The sequence below is a fragment of the Notolabrus celidotus genome, chromosome 17 (genome assembly GCF_009762535.1).
Source record: "Notolabrus celidotus isolate fNotCel1 chromosome 17, fNotCel1.pri, whole genome shotgun sequence".
NCBI classification, from domain to species: domain Eukaryota; kingdom Metazoa; phylum Chordata; class Actinopteri; order Labriformes; family Labridae; genus Notolabrus; species Notolabrus celidotus.
The window spans coordinates 15,844,013-15,866,621 of record NC_048288.1 but is presented as its reverse complement, the minus strand read 5'-3'; the positions used below and the strand labels follow the sequence as shown (position 1 = coordinate 15,866,621).

General features: G+C 40.4%; 1 protein-coding gene across 1 annotated transcript in view; it reads left to right on the top strand.

Annotated features, from left to right (window-relative positions):
- The window catches only part of ccny (cyclin Y), a 62,409-nt gene that overhangs the window by 33,930 nt on the left and 5,870 nt on the right, over positions 1 to 22,609 (top strand). The window contains 10 exon segments of the mRNA XM_034706909.1: positions 2,468 to 2,542; positions 7,622 to 7,642; positions 9,192 to 9,226; positions 10,347 to 10,416; positions 10,419 to 10,446; positions 10,548 to 10,583; positions 12,891 to 12,948; positions 13,287 to 13,406; positions 17,307 to 17,473; positions 22,365 to 22,527. Of these exon segments, the coding sequence (XP_034562800.1) occupies positions 2,468 to 2,542; positions 7,622 to 7,642; positions 9,192 to 9,226; positions 10,347 to 10,416; positions 10,419 to 10,446; positions 10,548 to 10,583; positions 12,891 to 12,948; positions 13,287 to 13,406; positions 17,307 to 17,473; positions 22,365 to 22,527 (773 nt within the window).

The window sequence follows — 22,609 nt, the reverse complement described above, 5'->3', positions numbered from 1 at the left end:
TAACATTATAACTGGCCCACTGGCCTGGATGCATGATTGACAGACTCCGGGCCAGCTGATTGCACGTTTCACTTCCCCGCTCAGGCCAGTTAGAATACTGTCTGAAGAGATCATGTTGTTTATGAGATCATGTCACATACTTTCACATCGTTTTCCTGTGATGCTGGGTTTAGTCAGTGATTCTTGTCATCTGGTTAATTACTGCTACAGCATTAGTGTTTCATGCACGTGTGTCATGGCTGAAAGGAGCCACCAAAGATAGCTTCACTGCTGCGAGTGTTCTCACTACACATGGGGTGTACCATAGACCAGGGGTTCCCAAAGTGTGGGTCGGGACCCCCTGGAGGGTCGTGAGACAAATGGGGGTCGTGAAATGTCCTCCAGAATGTTTTTTTTTTTTTAAAGTTATCTTTAAAAAATGAAAATAAAAAACATTGCCAAAAATAGTAGCTAAACTTGAAATAAAAACATTGAAAATAGAAAATGTAATGAGTTTTCTGCCTTTCTTTTTGCCAGATGACTCCTAAGCTTAGAGTTAGTGAACAGTGAATTATCAAAAGCATCAGTAGCAGTAGGTTAATTCATAAAGGCACAGGAAACACAGACACATGCTAGTATAGGTAGACTAATTTTCTCCAGACCAGCTAAATGAAGCCACATTAAATCACTTTGAGGGACAGTGGGGTTCGCAAGTCTTTGGAACCTATATTTTGGGGGTCGCGGGCTGAAAAGTTTGGGAACCCCTGCCATAGACTGTATAATAAAGGGGTGTATACTAGAACAGGGGTTCCCAAACTTTTCAGTCTGCGACCCCCAAAATATAAATAGAGAACAAGGTGCCAAATAAATAATAAATAAGTGCCAAAGACTTGCGACCACACTGTCCCTCAAAGTGATTAAATGTTGATTTCATCTAGCTGGTCTTCAGAAAATTAGCACACGTGTCTGTGTTTCCTGTGCTGTTATGAGTTGATTGCTGCTACTGGTGCTTTTGTTATTGTTAACTAACCCTAACCTTAGGAGTGATCTAACAACAAAGAAAGGTTTTTATTTCGAATTGAATTACTTTTTAAATAATGTATTTACAGTAATGGACAATATACAAAATTTTAGGTTACTTGAAAAAAATAAAAAATCTTGCAACCTCCAATTACTTTCTGCCGACCCCCCAGGGGGTCCCTATCCCCACTTTGGGAACCCCTGCACTGGATCACCGTTTGTAGCGCGGGTTTTCTCTCAAGCTAGTATGGTTTTTAAAACCTCTGGTTCCTGGCCAAAGCTGGGCAAAAGTCATCACCTAAAGAAAAGAGAATCACCTGAAGAGTCGAGGGAGAGTGACAGGGAGCATGAGAGAGAAAGTTCTAGCCGCACTGAAGCTGGCTGGAATACGATGCTTCTAAAACTTAAGCCTTTAGCCAAATCTGCCAGTGTATGCACACAAGTAAGTTGAGCATAGAAGAGATAGGGTAGGCTAGTTTTGCTCGGGTGTTGTGGGAATGTCTTGTAACTCTCTTCTGATGTGAACAAAATCAGAGATCTGCTAACTCAGCCTACATACTGACTAGCGGCAGCATGAATGCTGTGTATGCCCAACCCAGGGCTAACATGTTACCCATTTATTAGCCTATATAAACCTTCTGATAATGAAAGGCAAGCAAAGTGCATTATGAAAGTAAGTCTCTTTAATGGAAATGTATATTGTGAATGAAGACACTAAAGTCTGAAGAAGGCACCAAATGCCTAACAAAGGCTACCTGATTTCTGTCTGAAATGTCTTCACTTCCTCCTTTAAACACACTTTCATAGGTAGCCCAGATGGCAGGACCATTGTCTCATTTATTATTTTAACCTTGCTTTTTAAAGTCTGAAAATAGATGTAAACTTTCAGAGCTGTTGTGAAAAGGATCCCTTTTAGCAGTGTCTGTGTCAGACTCAGAAGACACATTTTGTACAAACCTCCTGCCTGAGTTCATCACCTCATCCAACCCTTGAAGATCTTTCTCTTGTGCTTTATTGCCGTTCTGTTGCTAGCTACTATCTCATGTGCTGGCTTATCCTAGGTGGTATCTGTGTACACACAATGATCTAAAACAAATCTATACCTTTCTGCTGTGTTTGTTCAGCACATCGATTTACAAACGGCCGTTTACACAGCGATGCTGCAACACACTGTCGACTGGCAGATTGCTTTTCCATTTAGTTCAGTCCATTACAAGAGAGGAGGTTGACCCTAAAGCAAAACACTCTTAACTTGAAAATAAAAGGTTGTGACCCACAATGTGTACAAGGTATTGTGGATAACCATCTTAACTTTGTGATTCTATCCCTTTAAACTGATTATTCCTTTGTAATTAGATTACTTGCCAGAATATTTCCTGTTTTTCAAATCCAGACTGAAGCTCTTCAAATCAAATCTTGAATTTGTTGTCTTTCAAACTCATGTGTGTTTGTTCTTTTATGTTCTCAGATCTGCCGATGGAGTACAACCCCTCAGATCATCCGCGGGCCAGCACCATCTTCCTCAGCAAGTCACAGACTGACGGTGAGCCTAAATCTAGATGCCCTTTCCCCTTAACTCTTTTCTTGCTGCTAAACTTCATCCTAATCATCATCATTATCAAGACTATCTTGTTAAAAGGAACAAACATTTACTGGAGATGTTCTGAGTATGATTAAAATTTGCCAAGAATCTATAAGGACCTTGTTGAACAGATTTGGGGCCGAGGGTGTAGATACTTATGATGAGGGTGACTGAGTTATGTTAAAGTTGTGTTCTGTGTTATTGTGCTGTTGTTTTTTTTATTAGAAAGTCAGTGGAAGATAACATTTTGGGGTGTAGTTTTAGCTCAGCAGTTAAGGCATGTACTGCTTACAGAGGTTACAGTCCTAAATTCAGCGTCCCCCAGAGCCAACTTGGATTGTGGGCCCTTTGCTGCATGTCATCTCTCGCTATCACCTTCCCATATTGTCTGTCTTTCTTTAGCTTTCCTATTAAACTAAAGCAAAATGGCCCAAAAGATAACTACACTCAGGCAACACTTAAAAATGAGCAAGAATTATTAACATGGATAAACCCATGCGGGCAAACAATGTCAAAGTGGTTTGACAAGTGTGGCTACAGTTAGCAGAGCTAGCACCACCAGTCTTCAGTCCTCCCTGCAGGTTAACGACCAAATGCCTCTGCTGGTGACACATTGCTCCAGTCCAGTTTTTATATGCCAGTTTGACCAGACACAGTCTACATACAACTTTATCTCCATTTTCTAGATCGGAATTCTGCCAATCCACACCGCTAACAGATGCCATCTGTCATCTGCTTGTTACATTGATGTTGTAAAGTATTATGACAGCAGCCATTAACTGGAGTTGCAGCACCAACCAGTGGTGAGGGGCTGTGCTACAGCTTAGACATACTAAAACCAATATTTAGGGCTGACTGTAATCAAAAAAATATATATATTTTTTACCCACTTGTATTCTGGTGACAACTTTTGAAGTTGATGACGGTTAATTGATAAGTCAACTGAACACACACTCTAATCTCTAATAAGGACACAGCTGAGAGTGGGTACAAACCAAGCGGCAACCTCCGGTTTAAAAATATGAGTCCAATGCGGAAGTGCTAAAACTGCAGTTCAATCAGGAGAGACACAATTTTTATTACAACTTAATGAATAATAAACTTGACAGAAATCTTTGGCGTAAGAACTCTATGGGGATAATTTGTGAGCGTAGGATGTGTGAATTTGGCAGCAGAAGAAATCCCCCTAGAGTCCAGACACTGGTGGTGGTGGTTGATGAATCCTAGGTATTGAAGACTTGCAGAGACCAGGTGGAGATGGGGAGGTGGAGGGGTAGCACCATCAATGCAAGAAGGAACTAGCTGGAGAGAGAGACACATTGAAAAAGACAGCAGAAAGTTGATAGGCTGACGATAAGGGTGTGCCACTGAGCTATTGGATGACAGGCGCCGCTGATTAACCAATGACTGCTCCGGAGCATGCAGCTGGAAGCGGGTGAGCTATTGAACGAGGGGAGAGGAGAGTTAAACAACTGCTGTGATTGCTTTTTTAGTCTTACTGTCTGAACTTTTGCTAGAGCTACATTTAATCAAGGATCCACTTGAGGTTGGCCCCGGAAGTACCGGAAACCACATATACACCAATTCAAAAAAGCTGATCTTTACAGCAGAACTAAACACTTCTACAGCCTGGTACAAAAGACGAGTGTAGTCTGGATAGCTTATTACTTGATCGGCTCACACTGTACGGGGGGTGGATTTATTCATAAGATTACAAGTCTTCCAATGAGAGGCACAGCTGACTTGATTGACAGGTGGGAACACTGTAGCTGTTGGTTAGGAAGCTCAAACTCTGCCTGTTTACATCACAATCACTCGACAGCAGTAATATGGCTCCCGCCAACGAGTGCTTCAGAAACAGATGGGTGACGTCCATTATTTATACAGTCTAAAAACCAGTGGGGCAAATGTTATGGGTGTTTCCATCAAGCTGACTGTCATCCACTGTTGTGTTTGATGAAGAGTTACCAAAGAGCCATGTTTTGTAGTTTGTCCTCTGATTGCCTCAGAGGACTTAAGTTTGCGACAGTTTGCGAAATATGTTGTGCAAGTTTGAATGCATTCTGAAATGATGTGTCTCTCAGTAGGGCCATGCTTTGTAAAGAGAGTCTTGCGATACAAGGGATACCATACCACACAATTTCTTGCCATTTTTAAAGCCGTGCAAGACTTAAAATGTAATGCAACAAGCATCAATCTAATGTGACATTTTTAATCCCATCATTCATTCTGCTTGGGTTTGATTCCACACAGTTTTAATGTCCCACTGTGTCTGTAAACCTCTTTGATATTCAAACCATAAATTCCACAGAAGGTGTTTTACCCGACTTCCTTCATCGGCTCTTAAGTACTCGCTCTGCCTTTACACTACCTTGTTAAATGTTTGTTGTATCAGTTGCCGTTGATCCTCATAAATGCAGCACCTGCCGACTGAGACGCGTCACTTAAAGTGCAGCGTCGCCATATGTGACAGATTGCACATTAAGCCATAACACAGCTGCAGATATCGTCTTAAAAGTGTCTTTTATGCTTCAAACCCAATCAAATGCCGGCGTGCACCACCTGCTTTGTGGGAGAGCAGGCTGTTTCTGCGGTGCAGGGAATTCAGATTAAAGTCGTTCTCTCTAGTGTTAAGGCTCCTGCATAATTTTTTTTTTACACCAGCTGACTTTCTGTTTGAGACACTGCAGGTGTTTTGATCATTTCTGTCAGGCAGAGAGACTGATCCTGTGGCAGTCTGGACCCTTCAGAGTCAGTGAGAGTAATACTTTGTAATCAACTGAAATGTGATGAAGTTCCTTTCTGGGATTACTTTTTTTTAAATTGACATAATCTCTTTACTTTGATGATAAGAGGCTTAATAATGTTCTCTTTGCTCACTCTGGAGAGAGGCTGGTTCAGCCGGCGAGTTTGTATCCTGAAGGTGGATGTATTGATCTGATATCTGGTGCTGATGCTCTTTAATTAGTTCTTTCAGACTGTTGTGTGAAGGTCTGCTGGCCTGTTTTCTCAACATATTGTACACAAAGCAAAACAGAGACTACAGAAGAGCAGATTTCTTCACACTGCTTGAGTTACTTAAATGTAAACAGTGTTGTTAAATCTTGGCCCTATTTATTATTTATTTATTTTTGTTCACATATTTTGGGATTTAAATGACTTTTGATTTCAAAAAGCTTGGTAAATTGCTTTAGCTGCAGCTGCCACACAGACAGAGTGACTGCTAACAAAGTGCCAGAATTCAATTTCTACTTAAAAGAGATACCCAATATAGAGAATGATGTGTTTATTATTTAAGGATATACTGTATATTTATATATAGGATGAGTCACTTTTATCTGCTTCTTATGAACCCTAGAACTCTATCACTAAAATTAGTAACACCATCACTAACGCCGGGTGTTTTTTACCCCGTATAATATACCCAATAAAAAGTACTTGTCATCAAAATATTTCAAAATATGACATACATGACAAATTAGAGTAGTGTTCTTTTATGTTAAACTGTGCCATGTCTAACAAAATGAAAAAAATTATCATGGGGGGACTATAAAAATGCTACAAAATTACTGAAAATTTGGAATTCAGGACCAAAAATTTCTAAAAACAAAAAATGATAAAAAATAGAAACTTGGTGTTCAGTCCACCCATTCTTGGGACATTTGAGACTTCCCTGGTGAAGGCACAGTCTCCTTGACACACAAACAGCTGCAGGAGAGAGAAACCAAAAAGGGTGGAAATCACCCAAACACGTGCCTGAAGGAAAAAGCGGTTTTGGAGTAGGGAAACACTCTTAGGGTTAAGATAGATCGCCGGTCTGCGATGCCAATTCCTGGAACAACTATCAGGCTTCCTCAGCAGCCATCTCTCTCTTCAAGCTTCTTTTTGGCATAATACTAAGTCGTTATGACTGCCTGGGGCCGAAGTAGGTAAAAATAATCATATAACTGTTGGCTTTTGTGCAATTTGTATAAATGACATTTTAAATTCATAAACACACAACTTTAGGAAAAGTTGGAAACCGGCAGCACTGTAATCTTTAATTTAACAAAGTTACATGACATATAAATGTGAAAACAATCAATGACTCTCATGGCCGTTCTACTGTTCAGGTATCCTAAAGGGCAAAAACAACTGATCGAAGTAAATCTATATCTTTATATCAACTGTGTTTTTAAAAGATCCCTACAGAGACAAACCTTTTCCTAGGAGAGTAATATCCCTCTTTTGAAACTAGGAAGAGACTTTACATCTCCCCACCAGACTCAGCCAACAAAAAGAGTCATTTTTACTTTGCAAAACACACATGTTGCTGATCTACCACTGCCTGGATTGTTCTCTTGAATAGTGTTGTTCTGTTACTTTTGGGATTTAGATAATTAGTTTGGATTCAACACATTTATGTCAAAACATGAAACACTTAAAACAAATTGATAAAGGCTGGGGCAGATGAAAAGTGGTGTTTTTTGTCTTGATGGAGTCTGGTGGATTCCAGGAGTCATGTAAAGGTTGCCGTTGGTTAAAAAAATGATTTTATCCCCTCAGACAATGTCTATCAAAAGATTTTCTGAAAGAAAGATGGGTGGGTAGTGAGTCTTTGCCCCATGTGAAGGATTTCAAGTATCTCAGAGTCTTGTTCCAGAGTGAGGGAATATTTGATCTTGAGACTGACTGCAGGTGGGTGCTGCGTCAGGCGTCGTGGTCAAGAGGGAGCTGAGCTGGAAGTCAGAAAGCCCATTCACTTTTGCACTACTTGAAGACACAGCACAGATGTGTTCCTCCGCCTGCAGCGCACTGATCAGCTGTTCAAGTCCGCAGGCTACGAAAGACGAGACAAATATAAAACAAAGTAAAACAATGAGTGAACATGACATGCTTATGATGACAGGTCTACCTCTGTTTAGAATAATTCAGACCCCAAAGTGTGTAGAAGTGGACCCCATTTAGAACAGTCACAGAAACCCCTATCCTACTGTAAAGGAAGTTTTGCATCCATGTCATAAACAATCATAGAGACACCTTGGACTTTGTGTTTTTCAGTTGCTGTGCCCAACAAGAAAGGTAAGCATGTTCATGTGTGTTGTCAGCAGGCAGGTATGTCAAGCTTGTGTGAGCTCAACTTTAAATGTAGTCTCCAGCTTTTTTTTTGTATTCTTGTACTTTCTTGATCTTTATTGCTTTCTGTCAGCAGGTGACGTGCCTTATCTGCTGAGCTGCTGGTGTCTTTTTATATATGTGTGTGTGTTTGTGCTAATGTGCATGTTGGTCTACAGGTGGTAACTGTATATAGGGGGCTGTTTTATGTGTTTAGAGGACGTTTGAGGAAGTGATTTAGCATCTTCATCAAAGCACATTGGAAATTGTGTGTGTGGGGAAAAATTGACAGCAACAAGGATTGCTGTTTTTTTTAAACTAAATATGCAAAACCTTTGTGAAGATCCTGCAGTGCACACCACAGCCAAGAGGAACATACTAAAACACATGCATTAGAGTGCACTTTCATGTGTGTGTGTGTGTGTGTGTGTCAGTGAGGTGTGAGATAAACAGTGTCAGGATAAAAGGTGCCAGACAGCATCACTACGTCACTGTGTGTGTGTGTGTGTGTGTGTGTGTGTGTGGTGTGTGTGTGTGGGTGTGTGTGTGTGTGGTGTGTGTGTGTGTGTGTGTGTGTGTGTGTGTGTGTGATGCCGCACTCTGCATCTGCTCCAGTTCGCTCTGTCTCCAACTTTGTTTTCCCCCAAACTGGGGTAAACACAAACACACATAGATGCACGCATGGATGCAGACACACGCACACACGCACACACACACACACACACACACAGACAGACAGACAGACAGACAGACAGACAGACAGACAGATGCACACACACGCACACATGCACACAGACAGATAGACGCGCACACAGACAGACAGACAGATGCGCACACATGCACACAGACAGAGACAGACAGACAGACAGACAGACGCGCACACAGACAGACAGACAGATGCGCACACACGCACACACACAGACAGACAGACAGACAGACAGACAAATACGCACACAGACGCGCACACACACAGACAGACGCGCACACACACAGACAGACAGATGCGCACACAGACAGACAGACAGATAGACAGACAGACACACAGACATGGCTCTGACACACAGCTGTGTGTGAAGTAGCTTCAAATATGATCATTTTCCTGAAGTGAAATCAGCATTTAGAATAACCAGATGTAAATAAAACAGAGAGGGAAGAAGACACGCTTTCACATTTCTTCTTCTCTTGAATGAAACGGTCACCATGCTTGATTGAAATTAGACTCATGCAAGTCAAAGGGGTTCATTAGATTCTCAGTCTTATTTTAACACATCTAAAACACAGTTTCTTCTGCATTCAGGGAAAAAAAGCCATGTATAGGTCTCATAATGTAGTTTAAAAATGCTCCAATCCATGGTGTGAAATAATGACAGAAAAAGCTGCTCATCTGATGTTCATACATAATCCACAGAGATTAGGAATTTATAAACCCTGGATAAATGCTGCTCCCTGTCTGTGAGGGTTGGGTACTGCACTCATGCTGACAGCTCTGACATCTATCTTCTCATCTTCCTTTCAGTTCGAGAAAAAAGGAAGAGCCTTTACATCAACCACGTAAGTATATGAACCTGTTTTAACCATGCACTAAGAGGGAGAAATAGTGTCCTTTACACCAGTGGTTCCCAAAGTTTGAGTCGCGAGATACAAATTGGGGGTCATGAGATCTTCTCCAGAATGTTTTCTTTTAAGTTATCTAAAACTAGTACATTTTAATAATACATTTTACCCATTATAAAAAATATCGACAAAAACAGTAGCTAAACTTGAAATAAAACCTTGAAATTAGAATGAGTTTTCTGCCTTTCTTTTTGCCAGATGACTCCTAAGTTTAGGGTTAGTGAACAGTTAATTATCAAAAGGGTCAGTAGCAGTAGATTAATTCATAACGGCACAGGAAACACAGCTATATGCTCATATGGTAGGCTAATTTTCTGCAGACCGGCTAAATGAAGCCACATTAAGTCACCTTGAGGAACAGTGGGGGTTGCGAGTCTTTGGCACCTATATTTTGGGGTTGAGGGCTGAAAAGCTTGGGAACCCCCGCTCTACACCACGACTGAACGACACAGTAATGATTGTATAATCTAATATTTCAAAGTGTGAACATTTTTCAGTTTGCACATTGTGATTTTGCTGTCCTGTATTTTTTTTGCAAGTTTACACATATTTCGGAGAACAAGGTAAGTCCTACGAGTGAATCCCACACTTTCTCACTTTTTCCCCCCCATCGGACACGTAATATTCCATAAGTAGTTAAAGTTGTGTGTGGTATGTACAAGCTGAACAGTATTAGTTTTAGATGCAGTCAAAATGTAGCTGCAACACTTTCATCACATACTGTAATGGAGGGAGTTTATCTTTGTGCATCCCTCCCTTCCTTTAGCACCAGTTGTAAGAAATTGATATGTAATTTTTGAGAGTTAATCAGGTAAAGAGAAACTTGTATTCTTTAGTTGAATGAAAAACAGAAGTTTAGGCCTCTACAAAGATGAACTCCATCTTAAATGTCACCCTGCATGCAACAGTGTCTGACAGAGCACTCACTGATTTAGTTTTTGGGCGTACAGGTGCCCTACTTTCTGCTGCTGTCAGCTTGGCCGAGTGCAAGTGTGACAGAAATGAAATTGACATATGTATGTGTGTTTGTGGTTTGTGTTTGGTGTATGAACTACAGCATCATCCAGGCCCGGTGAGACTGAAGTACAGCTCATGTTCCACCATATTCCTCGACGACAGCACCGTCAGTCACCCAACCTCAAATACAACCATCAATGGTAACCACATCACGGTTCCCGCTAAGGCATTCTGACATCACCATTACCTGATATCTATCCTGCACAGATCTAACTTTGTAATGTCCCTTTTGTCTTTACAGTGTAGCCCTCGCAATATACTACCACATAAAGAACAGGTATGATGTTTTGTTCCTCATTTCCACAGACGAATTTCACAGCCTTGTATTAAAAAATCAGCGTGAGGGGTTTGCAGTGGGGCTTAACATTGCATGAAAAAGAAAAGTCACTTTGGGCCCCTCAAGGTTTCAGTTGAATGTCGAGCGCAGTAGTTACTGTGACATTTCCTCTGATAGCTGACTGAATTTGATGCTTGAGCGAGCCGGGCGTAGTTCAGTGGAGAAATGTGCTCTATAGGTGTGTTGAGATTATGAACATGTCTTTTTTTGTCTCAGTTAGTCTGGGAATCCTAAATTGTGTTGATGACTGTTAAAATAAGCTACATTGGTTGTCTCACCTAAAGTCTCATCAAAATAAAACTTTTTTCCTGATTGAGTAACAACTTCAAGCTGCTTGATTTAAGAATAACACATAAGGTATCTATTCAAGACACAGTTCAGCTTGAATCTCATTGATTGCTCATTTTTCTGCTGTGCAAAATGATATATTTGTTTCGGTTTGGCTCTAAAGACTGTTTGAAATGAAGTATGCATCAACCCTGAGCTACTATTAATAGTGTTCTTGATGTTATATGTTGCTCGTCCTGACATTTATTAAGTGTTGCCAGTAATCCAGTTTGCTGTTGTGGTTTCTGTAGAAATATTTAAGAGGTTTATTCTAAGAATAAGAACTGGTTTAAAGATTTTAGTTTTAAGATGGATTAGGGTTTATTTTAAGATGAGCCAGCTTATATCAAGAAACAGCGTAATGATAGTTTTCTAATAGTGAGTCATTTTTTACTTAAATTGGAGTTGTTTTTCTTGTCCCCAGGCCTTAATTTGTTCAAATTAAGTATACAAAATAAATAAATGAGATTTCCTTTGCTTATATTAAGTATATTTAACTTATAAATGTGCTGTAGGAAGTTTGTTTTCAAGTAGTTTGAGCTAAAAATACGCATATTGTACTTATTTCAACCCTTTTAATACTTTTCAGAGCCTGCTTATTTCTAGATTTAACAATCTCATTTTAAGATTTCTTGTCAGGTAAAATTAAATTGCTGCATGGACAGATAATTTCACACGTTTTAAGAAATCTTAACCTTGAATTAAGTTTTTCTTACCCTATATTTAAGCTACCTTTTTTTGCATTGTGGAGAGCAAGCTGTGAACTGATTGTCAGCCTTTCTCCACAGTGGGAAAATAAATATCTCCTGCTTTATATGATTTGGAATGAATGTAAAGCTCTGAATTTGCAGTTAAGATGTGTATTAGGTCTGCACAACAAATCTCAGTGTCACTGTTATCTATAGTATGAGCATTCAGAACAATATGGTACAAAGTGCACATGGTATATTTTTCTCATATTGTGCAGGTCTTATGTGAACAATAGTTAATGTTCTAAACACATCGTCATCACTACTAGGACATGCCATCTAACCTTGAAATATAAGTTATTTTCTGAGTCATAATATTTGCATCAACTTCAGTAGTCACACACTACATATTTCATTTAAAACATCATTATTTAAACATAAACGTTTTAAATCACAGTCGTAGAAATGATCTCTGCTCACCGTTTCACACCTGAAACACATACTGTATATCCAGCGCAGGGATTTTGAAGATGTTCACAGGCTCACACAACAAAAGCAGTGATCTGTGTCAGGCTGTCAAAACAACACTTGTTTTGAGAGTCACTCAAAAAATAGCTTGCTTGATTCTGGCATTAAAAAACACTGAATTTAACAGTGCAGCAGCTGCCATCTCTGAGACAAATTAGTCAGCTTTGAGTTAATTGCTGCAAAAAAAAGGGCAGATTGTTTTTGTTTTTTTGTGGATTATTGTAAAGTAATCAGGCGTTAACCAGAGAGGAGCCAACAACACTTAATGAGAATCTAATGTGCGTGTCATTTTCTCTCCATACAAACTGAAAGCAGCCCTAAACTACTAAAATGAAAACAGGGTCAGCATTCTAAAAGTTGTGTTGCATACTCTCTTAAATTAAGGGATGATGTGGACTCTAAGTGTAACTGTAGAGAATATTTGAACTTTAGTTACATGGCTGTAGCCTCTGGCATTTATCTCAGGGTCTCTTCCCAGGTCACTCTCCAGGTGAACACCTGAAAGTAAAACCTCATCCTCTCCTATCAATCTCCATGAACGTCACACCCCCTGCCCCTCCTTTTTGACTCTTTGACCACCTTCATTTTAAATCTGCAATATCTTCCAGAGTGAAGTGACATTTGAAAATGAAATCAGTCTCATGTCACCTGTCTTGTGTTTCTATAACACTCTAACAATGTACCTCTCTGTTTGTCTTTCCAGGGACACCGATGGACGAATGGTGTTAGACATTTTCGATGAGAAGCTGCATCCATTGTCGGTAAGGCTTCAATTTAAGATTAATTTTCATTATGTGCAAGCGGGAGAGCTGTCCAAACTCATCAGCAAGACAAAGCACACAAGCTGATGAACAGTAATAAACCAGAATAAATAGCACAGAAGGGGGAATCAGTCCTGTAATCTGGGGAACCATCTGGATCGCTCTGATGTATTTTTTTATCCACTTTTTATCCTCAAGGCTGTGTCAGCGCAAAAATGGATGAAACCACATGACCTCATATGTCAAATACAACATCAATAAAGGCTTTCTTTTTTTGACTAAGAATCAAATCATATGTTGTACTCAGTGTCTTTTATTTTTGTTATGCTGTGTTTTAGAAGTCAGAACTCCCTCCTGATTACGAGAAATACGACCCTGAGCAGAAACAGATCTACCGATTCGTCAGGACGCTGTTCAGCGCCGCACAGCTCACTGCTGAGTGTGCGATCGTCACACTGGTAAGTGTGTGTGTGTGTGTGTGTGTGTGTGTTTCAGTGCGGACACCAGGAGGGAGTGTTGTGTCCTGGTTCTCTTGTTGCCCTCTTTTTTTGTGTCATGTGCCTTCTTCACATTCGTTTCTCTCATTTAATTTTGAACCCTAATTCCTTATTCTGAATCTTAAAAATATTCCTGTCCCTTTCGTATTTCAATAGTCGAATAGTGAAGTAGTGCTTAGAGTTTTATGTAGTTAATTAACACTTGAGTTATACAGAATTTAATTTATGTACATCAGCTTTTTTTCCTGGTACTTCCTATTTTAAGTTTAACCCCAAAGTGATCAGCTAGGTTTAGTCCCAAATGAAGTGTGACCCCCGTCCCCACACCTCTGCCCAGTAAGGTCTCTTTCCACACTCTGTCGCCCTGTGTGTCCCCCTGGTCTGGGGGGGAGGGGGGGGGGTTTGGGGTTAATATGGCTGGCCTGTTAGCTGGGTTTTGAGTTGCTCTGCTTCCTGACAGATGCACACACGTGTTAACGGCATGCACGGTTGAGTGGGTGGGCTGCTGTGTTCAAACAGCGACGGGAAAGCAAACAAGAAGATGTGATTAGTTTCATTGTGTTTTTTTTATCCATGCACACACACACACACACACACCTTAATGATAAACGTGTGTCAGTATCAACTTATTCACAGAGCATAAATGAGACACATATTACAGCCTGACACGTGTCCTGCCTCTTCCAGCCCCCCAGAGGAAAGTCTGGCATGCTGTCAGTAATTGAGCAGAGCTGCTGGCTGGTGGTTATGACGTAGTTTAGCTGACACAGCTAACTTTAGATGGGGCTGTTTCGATGGATGCTGAGTGTCTTTCTTCCCTTTCCAGTTGCTCTGTCATAGGATAGGATTAGGGTTGCAAAGGGGTGGAACCTTTCCAGTAAATTTCTGGAAAGTCTCTTGTAAATTTCCATGGGAAGTTAAGCTGGGGAATTTGGGAAAAATTCCAAATTGGAAACTGTCTTTTGGAATTATGGGAATTATGGGACTTATGGGAATTAATTGGAAATTGAGGGTAATTTAATGGAAAGGTATCATATCCAAGTATAAATATTTGTTTGTTATAATCAGACATCCATCCAAAATAATACAGTTAAAACAGATTTATTTGTAAGTAGAACTTTATCAAGTGTTAAATATTTTATTGAACAATCAACTCTTTCATTAACGAGAACAAAAACATGAATGTTGAGTTAAATATTACTCATCCTCCTGACCCAACCCATCCCAAAATTAACAAATGCACAAAGTCCCATTCAAAATGTTAAATGAAAAGAGCCCCTCTCCCTCCAAAAAAGTCCCATTCAACATGCAAATAAAAAAGCATCTTCTCTCAAGCTTCTAAAGCCTAGCTTCTGCATTTTTGCTAAACCCTTTCAGGCAATGGGCTCTTCCTTGGCTCTTTCTAAGTTCCCTATTAAGATCCAACCATAAATTTAGTAAATTCCTGTTTATTCCCATAAATTCCTGTTAATTCCCATGGAAAGTGTCCAACTTTGAAAATTCCCGGAATTTTGCATCCCTAGATGGAGAGCTAGAAAGTCAGTATATCTCTTTCTGTGAACTGGCGCTCAGAATGTCCTGTGCAAAACAACAAGAACAGGCAGAAAACACACTACATACTATACTTTATCTTCTATTACCAAAGCGAATTACTGAGGACAAAATGTGTCACACAGAAAACATTCATGAGGACTAGATTGGAAACATATACATGTTGTAGAATAATTTGCACCGATGTGTTGCAGCAGCTTCAGCTTAACTCTCATGTAAAATCAAAACACTGGTCGTCGATAACTAAGAGGAAAGGCTGTTCTTAAGCTATTTCAGTTTCAGTAACAAAACTGATATCCTGCAAATCCTAAAATTGAATCATTTGACCATTCACCCTGGGCTGCTGTTTGCTAACAACCCTGCCTCCAAGTCCTCTGTTGTGCTTTTGTGTTGTTTTCTCTCTCTGCTGTTGTATTCATATTCCTCAGCATGTGGTTGGGGGTCTCATTTATGCAGGCGTTCTGCAGTGCTGTTCGCTGTCTGTCAGCCAGATGAGTGTGTATGGGGTGTCAGTTGGCAGGCTCTGGGCCACAACAGAGACGGGTTAGCATTGCCTGCAGGCGCACAGACCTACCCAGCATGACTCGTCCAATTAGCCACCTGATCTGTGCCAGAGGGCAAGTTCACCCAGGCTGGAAGAAAGAGTATTTCATTTATTTTTCACAACGTTTAGGTTAACTTTCACTTCTATGTTTGTCTAATATGCAAGGCAGCATTATATCCAGTAATTAGAAGGTAAAAATCCTTCCCTGACAGATGTGTCGTCATTATGTTCCAGCTATCATCTGGCACTCTTTTTAGGATTTTTGGTCGCATAAATCTGACAGTTCTTCCACAGATCCGATACAGACAGAGTTAGAATAAGTCTATCCCCCTCTGCCATAAAAACAGCATCTCTGCAAACTAGATTTATTTTTTTTTGTCAGACTTGTCATCTGAAATGACAGATTTCAAAGCTTTAAGCTGCTGGAGCTGGTCTGAATTCAGTTGAGCTTGCAGCAGTTTTTATTTATGGGGAAAAAGGAAGTGTAGATCCTCGTCGGCTGGGAGAAGAAATGCTGGAACAAGAACAAGATGTATCGCCTGTATCAGACCATCAGTTACAAAACCATACAAATCACATCGTTAGAAAGTCTATTATTCTACCTAGACTGCTAAAAGCATTATACTGTAGTATTTGACGTTAGACATTTAAATACATACTCAGCAACAGCCTCAAACATAAACTGAAATATTAGAGAAATTCGTCATTTTCAGTAAGAGCTTGTTTTTCTTGAGTTTATTACTGAAAGAAAATAAATGTGCCTAAATATTTCACAGTGTTGAGTGCACAACAGCCTCAATAATAAAAACAAATGTGAGATACACATTAGCAAGTTGCAGAGACATAAAGTTGCCTGCATGCAGCAAATCACTGCAGCTTTCATGTTCGACAGCGGCCATAAAATCTAACAGAAGACACTCCCTCTTTCTCTTTCTAACAAAATGATGATCAGTGGATCAGAAGAATGAGCTTCTGTACAAGTATCTCATCTTGTAAGGAGCAGGAGCCTGCAGGCTCTCTGTGCTGTGTGATCTGCAGACTGTGGGAATTCTGCCTACTGTTGGAGAGAGAGAGGATTGAAACCTGGGAGAGAGAGGCAGCCGGAAAGATGTAGTGTATAGTTTAATGAGCGAGCTCGAGGGAAGCTAGATTTCATCAGCTTTTGACATCTTGTTATTGTGGTTTTCACCTGGAGGTGGAGCAGGCAGGAGACTACTGATCGGGGGAGGCTGCAGACTGTGGGGTGAAGCTGGAGACCGAGAGAACAGAGGAGACCTACTATTTACATAAGTAATGCATAATACAAAATTACATGATTCTGGTATATGAAGCGGTGCTTGTGAGCTAGTTCAGGCAGGCAACTTGAGCTGCACTGATTTCACACTCCTCATTTGTCATTCTCACAATCACATGACAAACAAATCCTCACAATTTAGCGTCTATTGACGCTCAAAGATTTCTGCTCTGTGCTCTGCCCTGCACCAGTTCTGAGTTCTCTCATCCTCACCATCTCTCCAGCATCCACCCACAGGCTCAAACTTTGGACTTAAAGACAGTATCTTATCATTCCTTTATTCTGCATGTAAAATAAATCTGCAAGGAGTGATGAGCCTACAATAAAAACAATGCTCTGCTGCTACAATAAACAGTTTAAATCATTCAAAACAAGTTGTGGGATTGTTGATCTAGAAAAACCCTCTAGATCCAAAGAGATCAGATTTACCCAGAAAGACCAGTACTTACCTGTGACACACGTCTTATCACAGGTGTACTTGGAGAGGCTCCTGACCTATGCTGAGATTGACATCTGCCCCGCAAACTGGAAGCGTATCGTGTTAGGAGCCATCCTGCTGGCATCCAAGGTCTGGGACGATCAGGCGGTGTGGAACGTCGACTACTGCCAAATTCTCAAGGATATCACTGTGGAGGACATGTGAGTGGCAAAATACACCCTGAAACTGAAACACTACAGACCTCTATCAAGGTCAACCATCCAGCCTTGTAGATCTTAAGAGGCCAATAACACTCAGTTGTTATTTAAACACATTTCAAAAGCTTAGACTGAAGTAACAGGTTATGAGCAGTTGTTACAAAAAGTGTGTCTGTCTCTTGTGTTGGATCCTCTATTGTTGTTTGTGCCAGACTTGAGGATTCTGTCTTGCCCCTTGCTTTAACCTTTCACTAAGTGAAGAACATAATAAGACAACTTATTCCTCCACAAAGCAGATAATTACTAAAGGTTAATCAGAAGAGCTTAAAAATCCTGGAAATGCAGAACGAAATGTTGGTTACAGTGATTTTATGATCCATTTACTTCTTCATAACAATAAACACTGAGCAGGAAATCTCCCAAAGACAACTCTGCTACAGTGTTATGAAGTAGCAAAAATTGGGTTTTATTATTTCAGGGAATGAAAATTGAATCTAATTGCACTTCATCACACAGCCTTTATAGCTCTCTTTTCATTTTCATTGCATACTCCAGTCTATTGAGAACATAAAAAAATAAACTGGCTGCAGTTATAAATTAACTTAGAGTGTGCTGGTTCATTTTATGTAACAGATTCAAGAGCTGGGTGGTAAGTGCTCTCGAAAAAAACCCTGCGGATTAGCTTTTGTACAGCAACAATTTAGTTAAATTCAGTTAGAGTTATTAATATTTGCATTATTGTAGGCCTGAAATGTTGGTCATGTTGTGTGGAGCGCAGCCACCCACCTCTTGCTGGGGCCTTAGCTATAGCTATAGAAACTGCCATGATGCTCTACTACCCAGATGTAAACAAGCACAGATCACAACTGGCATTTCATAGTGTGGTGTGGTTTGTCAGTGGAGAAAATGGAGATTAAGTTGTATGTAAGCTGTGCCTGATTAACCCAGCCAAACAATGCCTAACCAGCATAGACAGTCGACATTAACCTGCTGGGAGGACAAAAGGCTGGTGGTGCTAGCTCTGCTATTGTTAGCCACACTCCAAATTAGGCTTGTTTATCCGCAGACTGTTTGATCCTGTGTTTAGCTATGATAAATATTTATGCTAAGTGTTTTCTTAACTTTAGACTATAGTTGCTAGTTGGAATTTAAATGCCCTTCTAAATGACTAGGAAGTTAACAGCTTTAAAGCTGCTGTTGGTAGTTGTGGTATAAACATAATTTCGGAGAGAGATTTCGAATGTCAACAATACCCCTCCCCTTTCTGCTCCCGCCCACAAAAGATTGTTGTTCACGTTCTATGAAGAAGTAGTGGCTTCCCAGCCAATCAGGGCGACGTAGGGGGGCCGCGAGTCGACCAATCAGGACAGAGGGTTGGGGAGTAGCTCTGATTGGTCTGTGATAACGGGAACGAGGGGAATAATAACATTGCTTGATACAAAGGCATTGGAAAACACAGATATTTTGCCATTATCTCAAATTACTTCACTTATCGATGAGCACTGATGGGTATTATGACCTTTTCTCCAAACCCAACAGAATTTTTTTTTAGTTTTTTTACATCATTCCTACCAACAGTAGCTTTAAGAACATCCCTGACTTAGGGTTGCATGCTGATTTGAAAGAGTTTGCTCTGATTTAACGTACTTTGGGGGTGTTGAGGACTAAAATACAAACAGTTTTCGAAATTGCTCTGATAGATTGCTTTGACCATCAGCTGCAAAATAGGCTCTAGCGGCTAAAATATTGTATTTGGGTTACATGTGCCCAATCCAAACATATCCTCAACGTGCTTTTTGCCACTGAAAGGCTTCCTAGAGAGATATAGCTTTTTATGGAGGAAAGAGATGTTGGGTATTTTTTTTTACCAGAAATAGCTGGTGCATCAGTCTTCTTTAAGCTGCCAGACTTCAGCAACAAACGCATTTTTACTTGAAAAGCATGGGAGAAACCATGTTATGTGGGACTGCCCTAATATCAATGACTATTGGAGAGATGTACAGAATGCTCTACAAGTTATTTTTGAAGATGTGCTTCCTCTTAAGGTCAAGATGTTGTATTTTGGGATTAAACCTCAAGATTGATCGAAAAAGGACAAGTATCTAATGAGCACTGGTTGTGGTTAAAAAAGGCGTTAATCAGGAAATGGTTGACACAGGAAAGCCCAACTCTAATTGGATGTATGGACATTACAATGGACATTTACAACATGGAAAAGACTACAGCACTTGTTAATCACAGGTCAGAGCAATTCACTGCTAACTGGAGGAAATGGGTTAATTTTGTAACCCTCCATAGACCGGATTTTATTTTCCCTGCTCATTAGTTTTATGGTATATTTTAAGTAAAGAAAAGACTACTCCCTTGTTGTACGTAATTTGCTTTTAGTTTCTGTTATGTTATTTTAATTCCGTTGGTATATATCTGATTTTGAAATTATGATTTCAAAGCTTATGTGGAGAATGTAGAGATGATGTATATACCATGGAAGTATTTAATGCAAAACATCAACAAAAAAAATGAATGATAAAAAAAAAGAAAAGCATGGGAGAAAGGAACGTTTCAATGAGATACTACACACTACAACAAAAAACTAACCTATTATGGAAGCTCTACAATAGTTACTCATGTGTTCTACAAGGTCAAATGATCAGGTGTGTATGAAAAAGAGGGATGTAACAGCTGCTGATCTTACCAGAAGCAGCAAGGTTTAGCTCTGTTAGAATCCTTTCAGTAATTGTGTCCCACAATGACTGTATGTTAATCATGTTGGTGTCAAAAGTTAGCATAGATGGTAGGGCACAAGTGCAACAATTCCTGCAATCTATTATTATTATTATCTACTGAAGCAATCTTAAATCTTCACATTGTTATTTTAGTCAGTTAGATACCAAAATGTGTAAAAATAGTCCCCAGGTTTAGAAAACTAAAAAAGTCCCCTCATGGTATTATTTTCAATTAATAGCTTTGTTAATATTACGGTGTCAGAGAGCCAAGAAGCATCTTGAGTATCCAAAGCTGTAAACCACATCCGTTTTAAATCCACTGGAATCTCACTTGGATTATTCTGAGGGGAAACACGATGCTGTGGACGTGTTGCCACTGCTCTGACCTCTGACCCCCGCTGCATTCCCACCCTTCTGCACCAGTGGCTGTGTATTCTTGTCTTCAGGCTCAGATTTTACACAGCAGTGACTGTGATCCACCTGTTTTGGGACTCTCTCCACTGAGCAAAGCCCGGCTTGCGCTTCTGCTGTGCTGCCATATGTCAATTTACCGGACACTGAGTCAGAGATTGACCAGAGATTTCCACAGAAGATGCGTTTTAGTCTTTTAAAATCCAGGCTCAAGAACCCAGCCCTCCTGAATTCCACTTCCTACCCCTCAACAGCTTGTCTCTGAAATAACTGCAGGAGAATCTGTGTGAAAGCTATGAAGAGCGAAGAACACTAAAAGAAATAGAAGAGAGTTGCTGAATTGGTGCCATGCTGAGATTTAAAAAAAGCAGCATTATTAGGCAGAGTTTGGCTACAGTGGAGGCTAAATTTAGCTTGTCTGTTGCTGCATGCCTGTAAATGTGTGGAAGGGAAACAAAGGCTTGAAAAAGAAGAGAGGAACACTTCTTCTTCTTCTGCAGGTTACAATGCAGAATGAATCGGTCATGAGTGAAGATAAACAGATGAAAGCCGGCTGTCAGGGTGCTGCAGAAGGGATCACAGAGTGGTGCAGCATGAGGCGAAGCATGACAACAGGATTGTGAGGATGTGGGATTAATATTCTTTCTTACACATAATGCTCGGAGACCTTTTGCTTGGATATCATTCGTTTTGAGGATAAAGAGAGAGGCTTATGTTAGGTTGGTGTACCAGGGATTTTCTCGCTGGGTGTGTGTTGGTGTTGCACATGTGAAAATAACACCCAGCATATGTGTGAGGTGATTGATCTGCCAGGCTGCTCTCGAGAGCATCAGACATCTTTGTCTCCTCTTCAGTCTCTGAATTCTGTGCTGAATGTGTTTATAGGAGGGTTGGAAGGGTAGCTCACAGTAGAAGACAGTCACAAATCAGGACGCATTTAAGTCGCTGAGATGAAAAATTATGATTGATACTCAAAATTCTACATAAAAAAGTCTGTAGATGTATAAAGGTGTACGGATTTGGTGGCAGCAGGGGAAGATTTTGAAGTTGAGGTTGCTAAAACATCCTTCATTTTGGACTGTTGACCGTTCTACAAGCTGTGTTCATTTACTCCTGTAACTTTATGATGGAGTGGTAGCATCTTTTGCATTGCTCAGTGTGGTGGTTGAAGATCAAAAGGCATTGGATTTACTTGGAAAATGATCTCTGGAAAAGAGTGGGAACCCTGTCAGTGTCATCTCGTATTTCAAAAGTTAGTGGTTTGATCCCTTGGTGTCCATGGGCAAGATATTGAACCCTGAATTGCTTTTGAGGTCATTAGCATTTGACTGGGATTAGTTAGTACTAGTAGACAGTTGGTTTTGCAGCTGCAGCCATTAGTTTAAGAATTAATGGGTTATTGCAGCATGTAATGTGAGAGCACTTTGAGTGGTCAGAAAACTGGAAAACACTTTGTGTATACAGTCTATTTCCGTCAAAATAAAAGCATGCTTACTCTCAAAACAGGAAGTAAAGGAACACAGGGCATAAGGCGGCTTCAATGGAAAAATCAAAGCCTTATAAATAACTTCTCAAAAGGTCAAGCATAAACTGGGTTTCCTACACCCTTCAAAAAAGTGGCATGGTCTCATGGACCCAGCATTCTGAAACACAATTCAGTTTGAACAATCTAACGCACTGGGTTTGATTCACAACTTAATGTCTCATTTCATTCACCACGTCCAACTCACACATCCTCTCTCTCTCTGTGACCAAAGGAACGAGCTGGAGCGTCAGTTTCTGGAGCTGCTGCAGTTCAACATCAACGTGCCGTCCAGTGTCTACGCCAAGTATTACTTTGACCTGCGCTCGCTGGCTGAGGCGAACAACCTCAGCTTCCCTCTGGAGCCCCTCAGCAGGGAGAAGGCCCAGAAGCTGGAGGTGAGAAGTACACATAATATATAACTGGTGACATATTTTTGAGTCCAAGAAATCTTCAAATCTGAGTCTGCCTGTGGTCGCA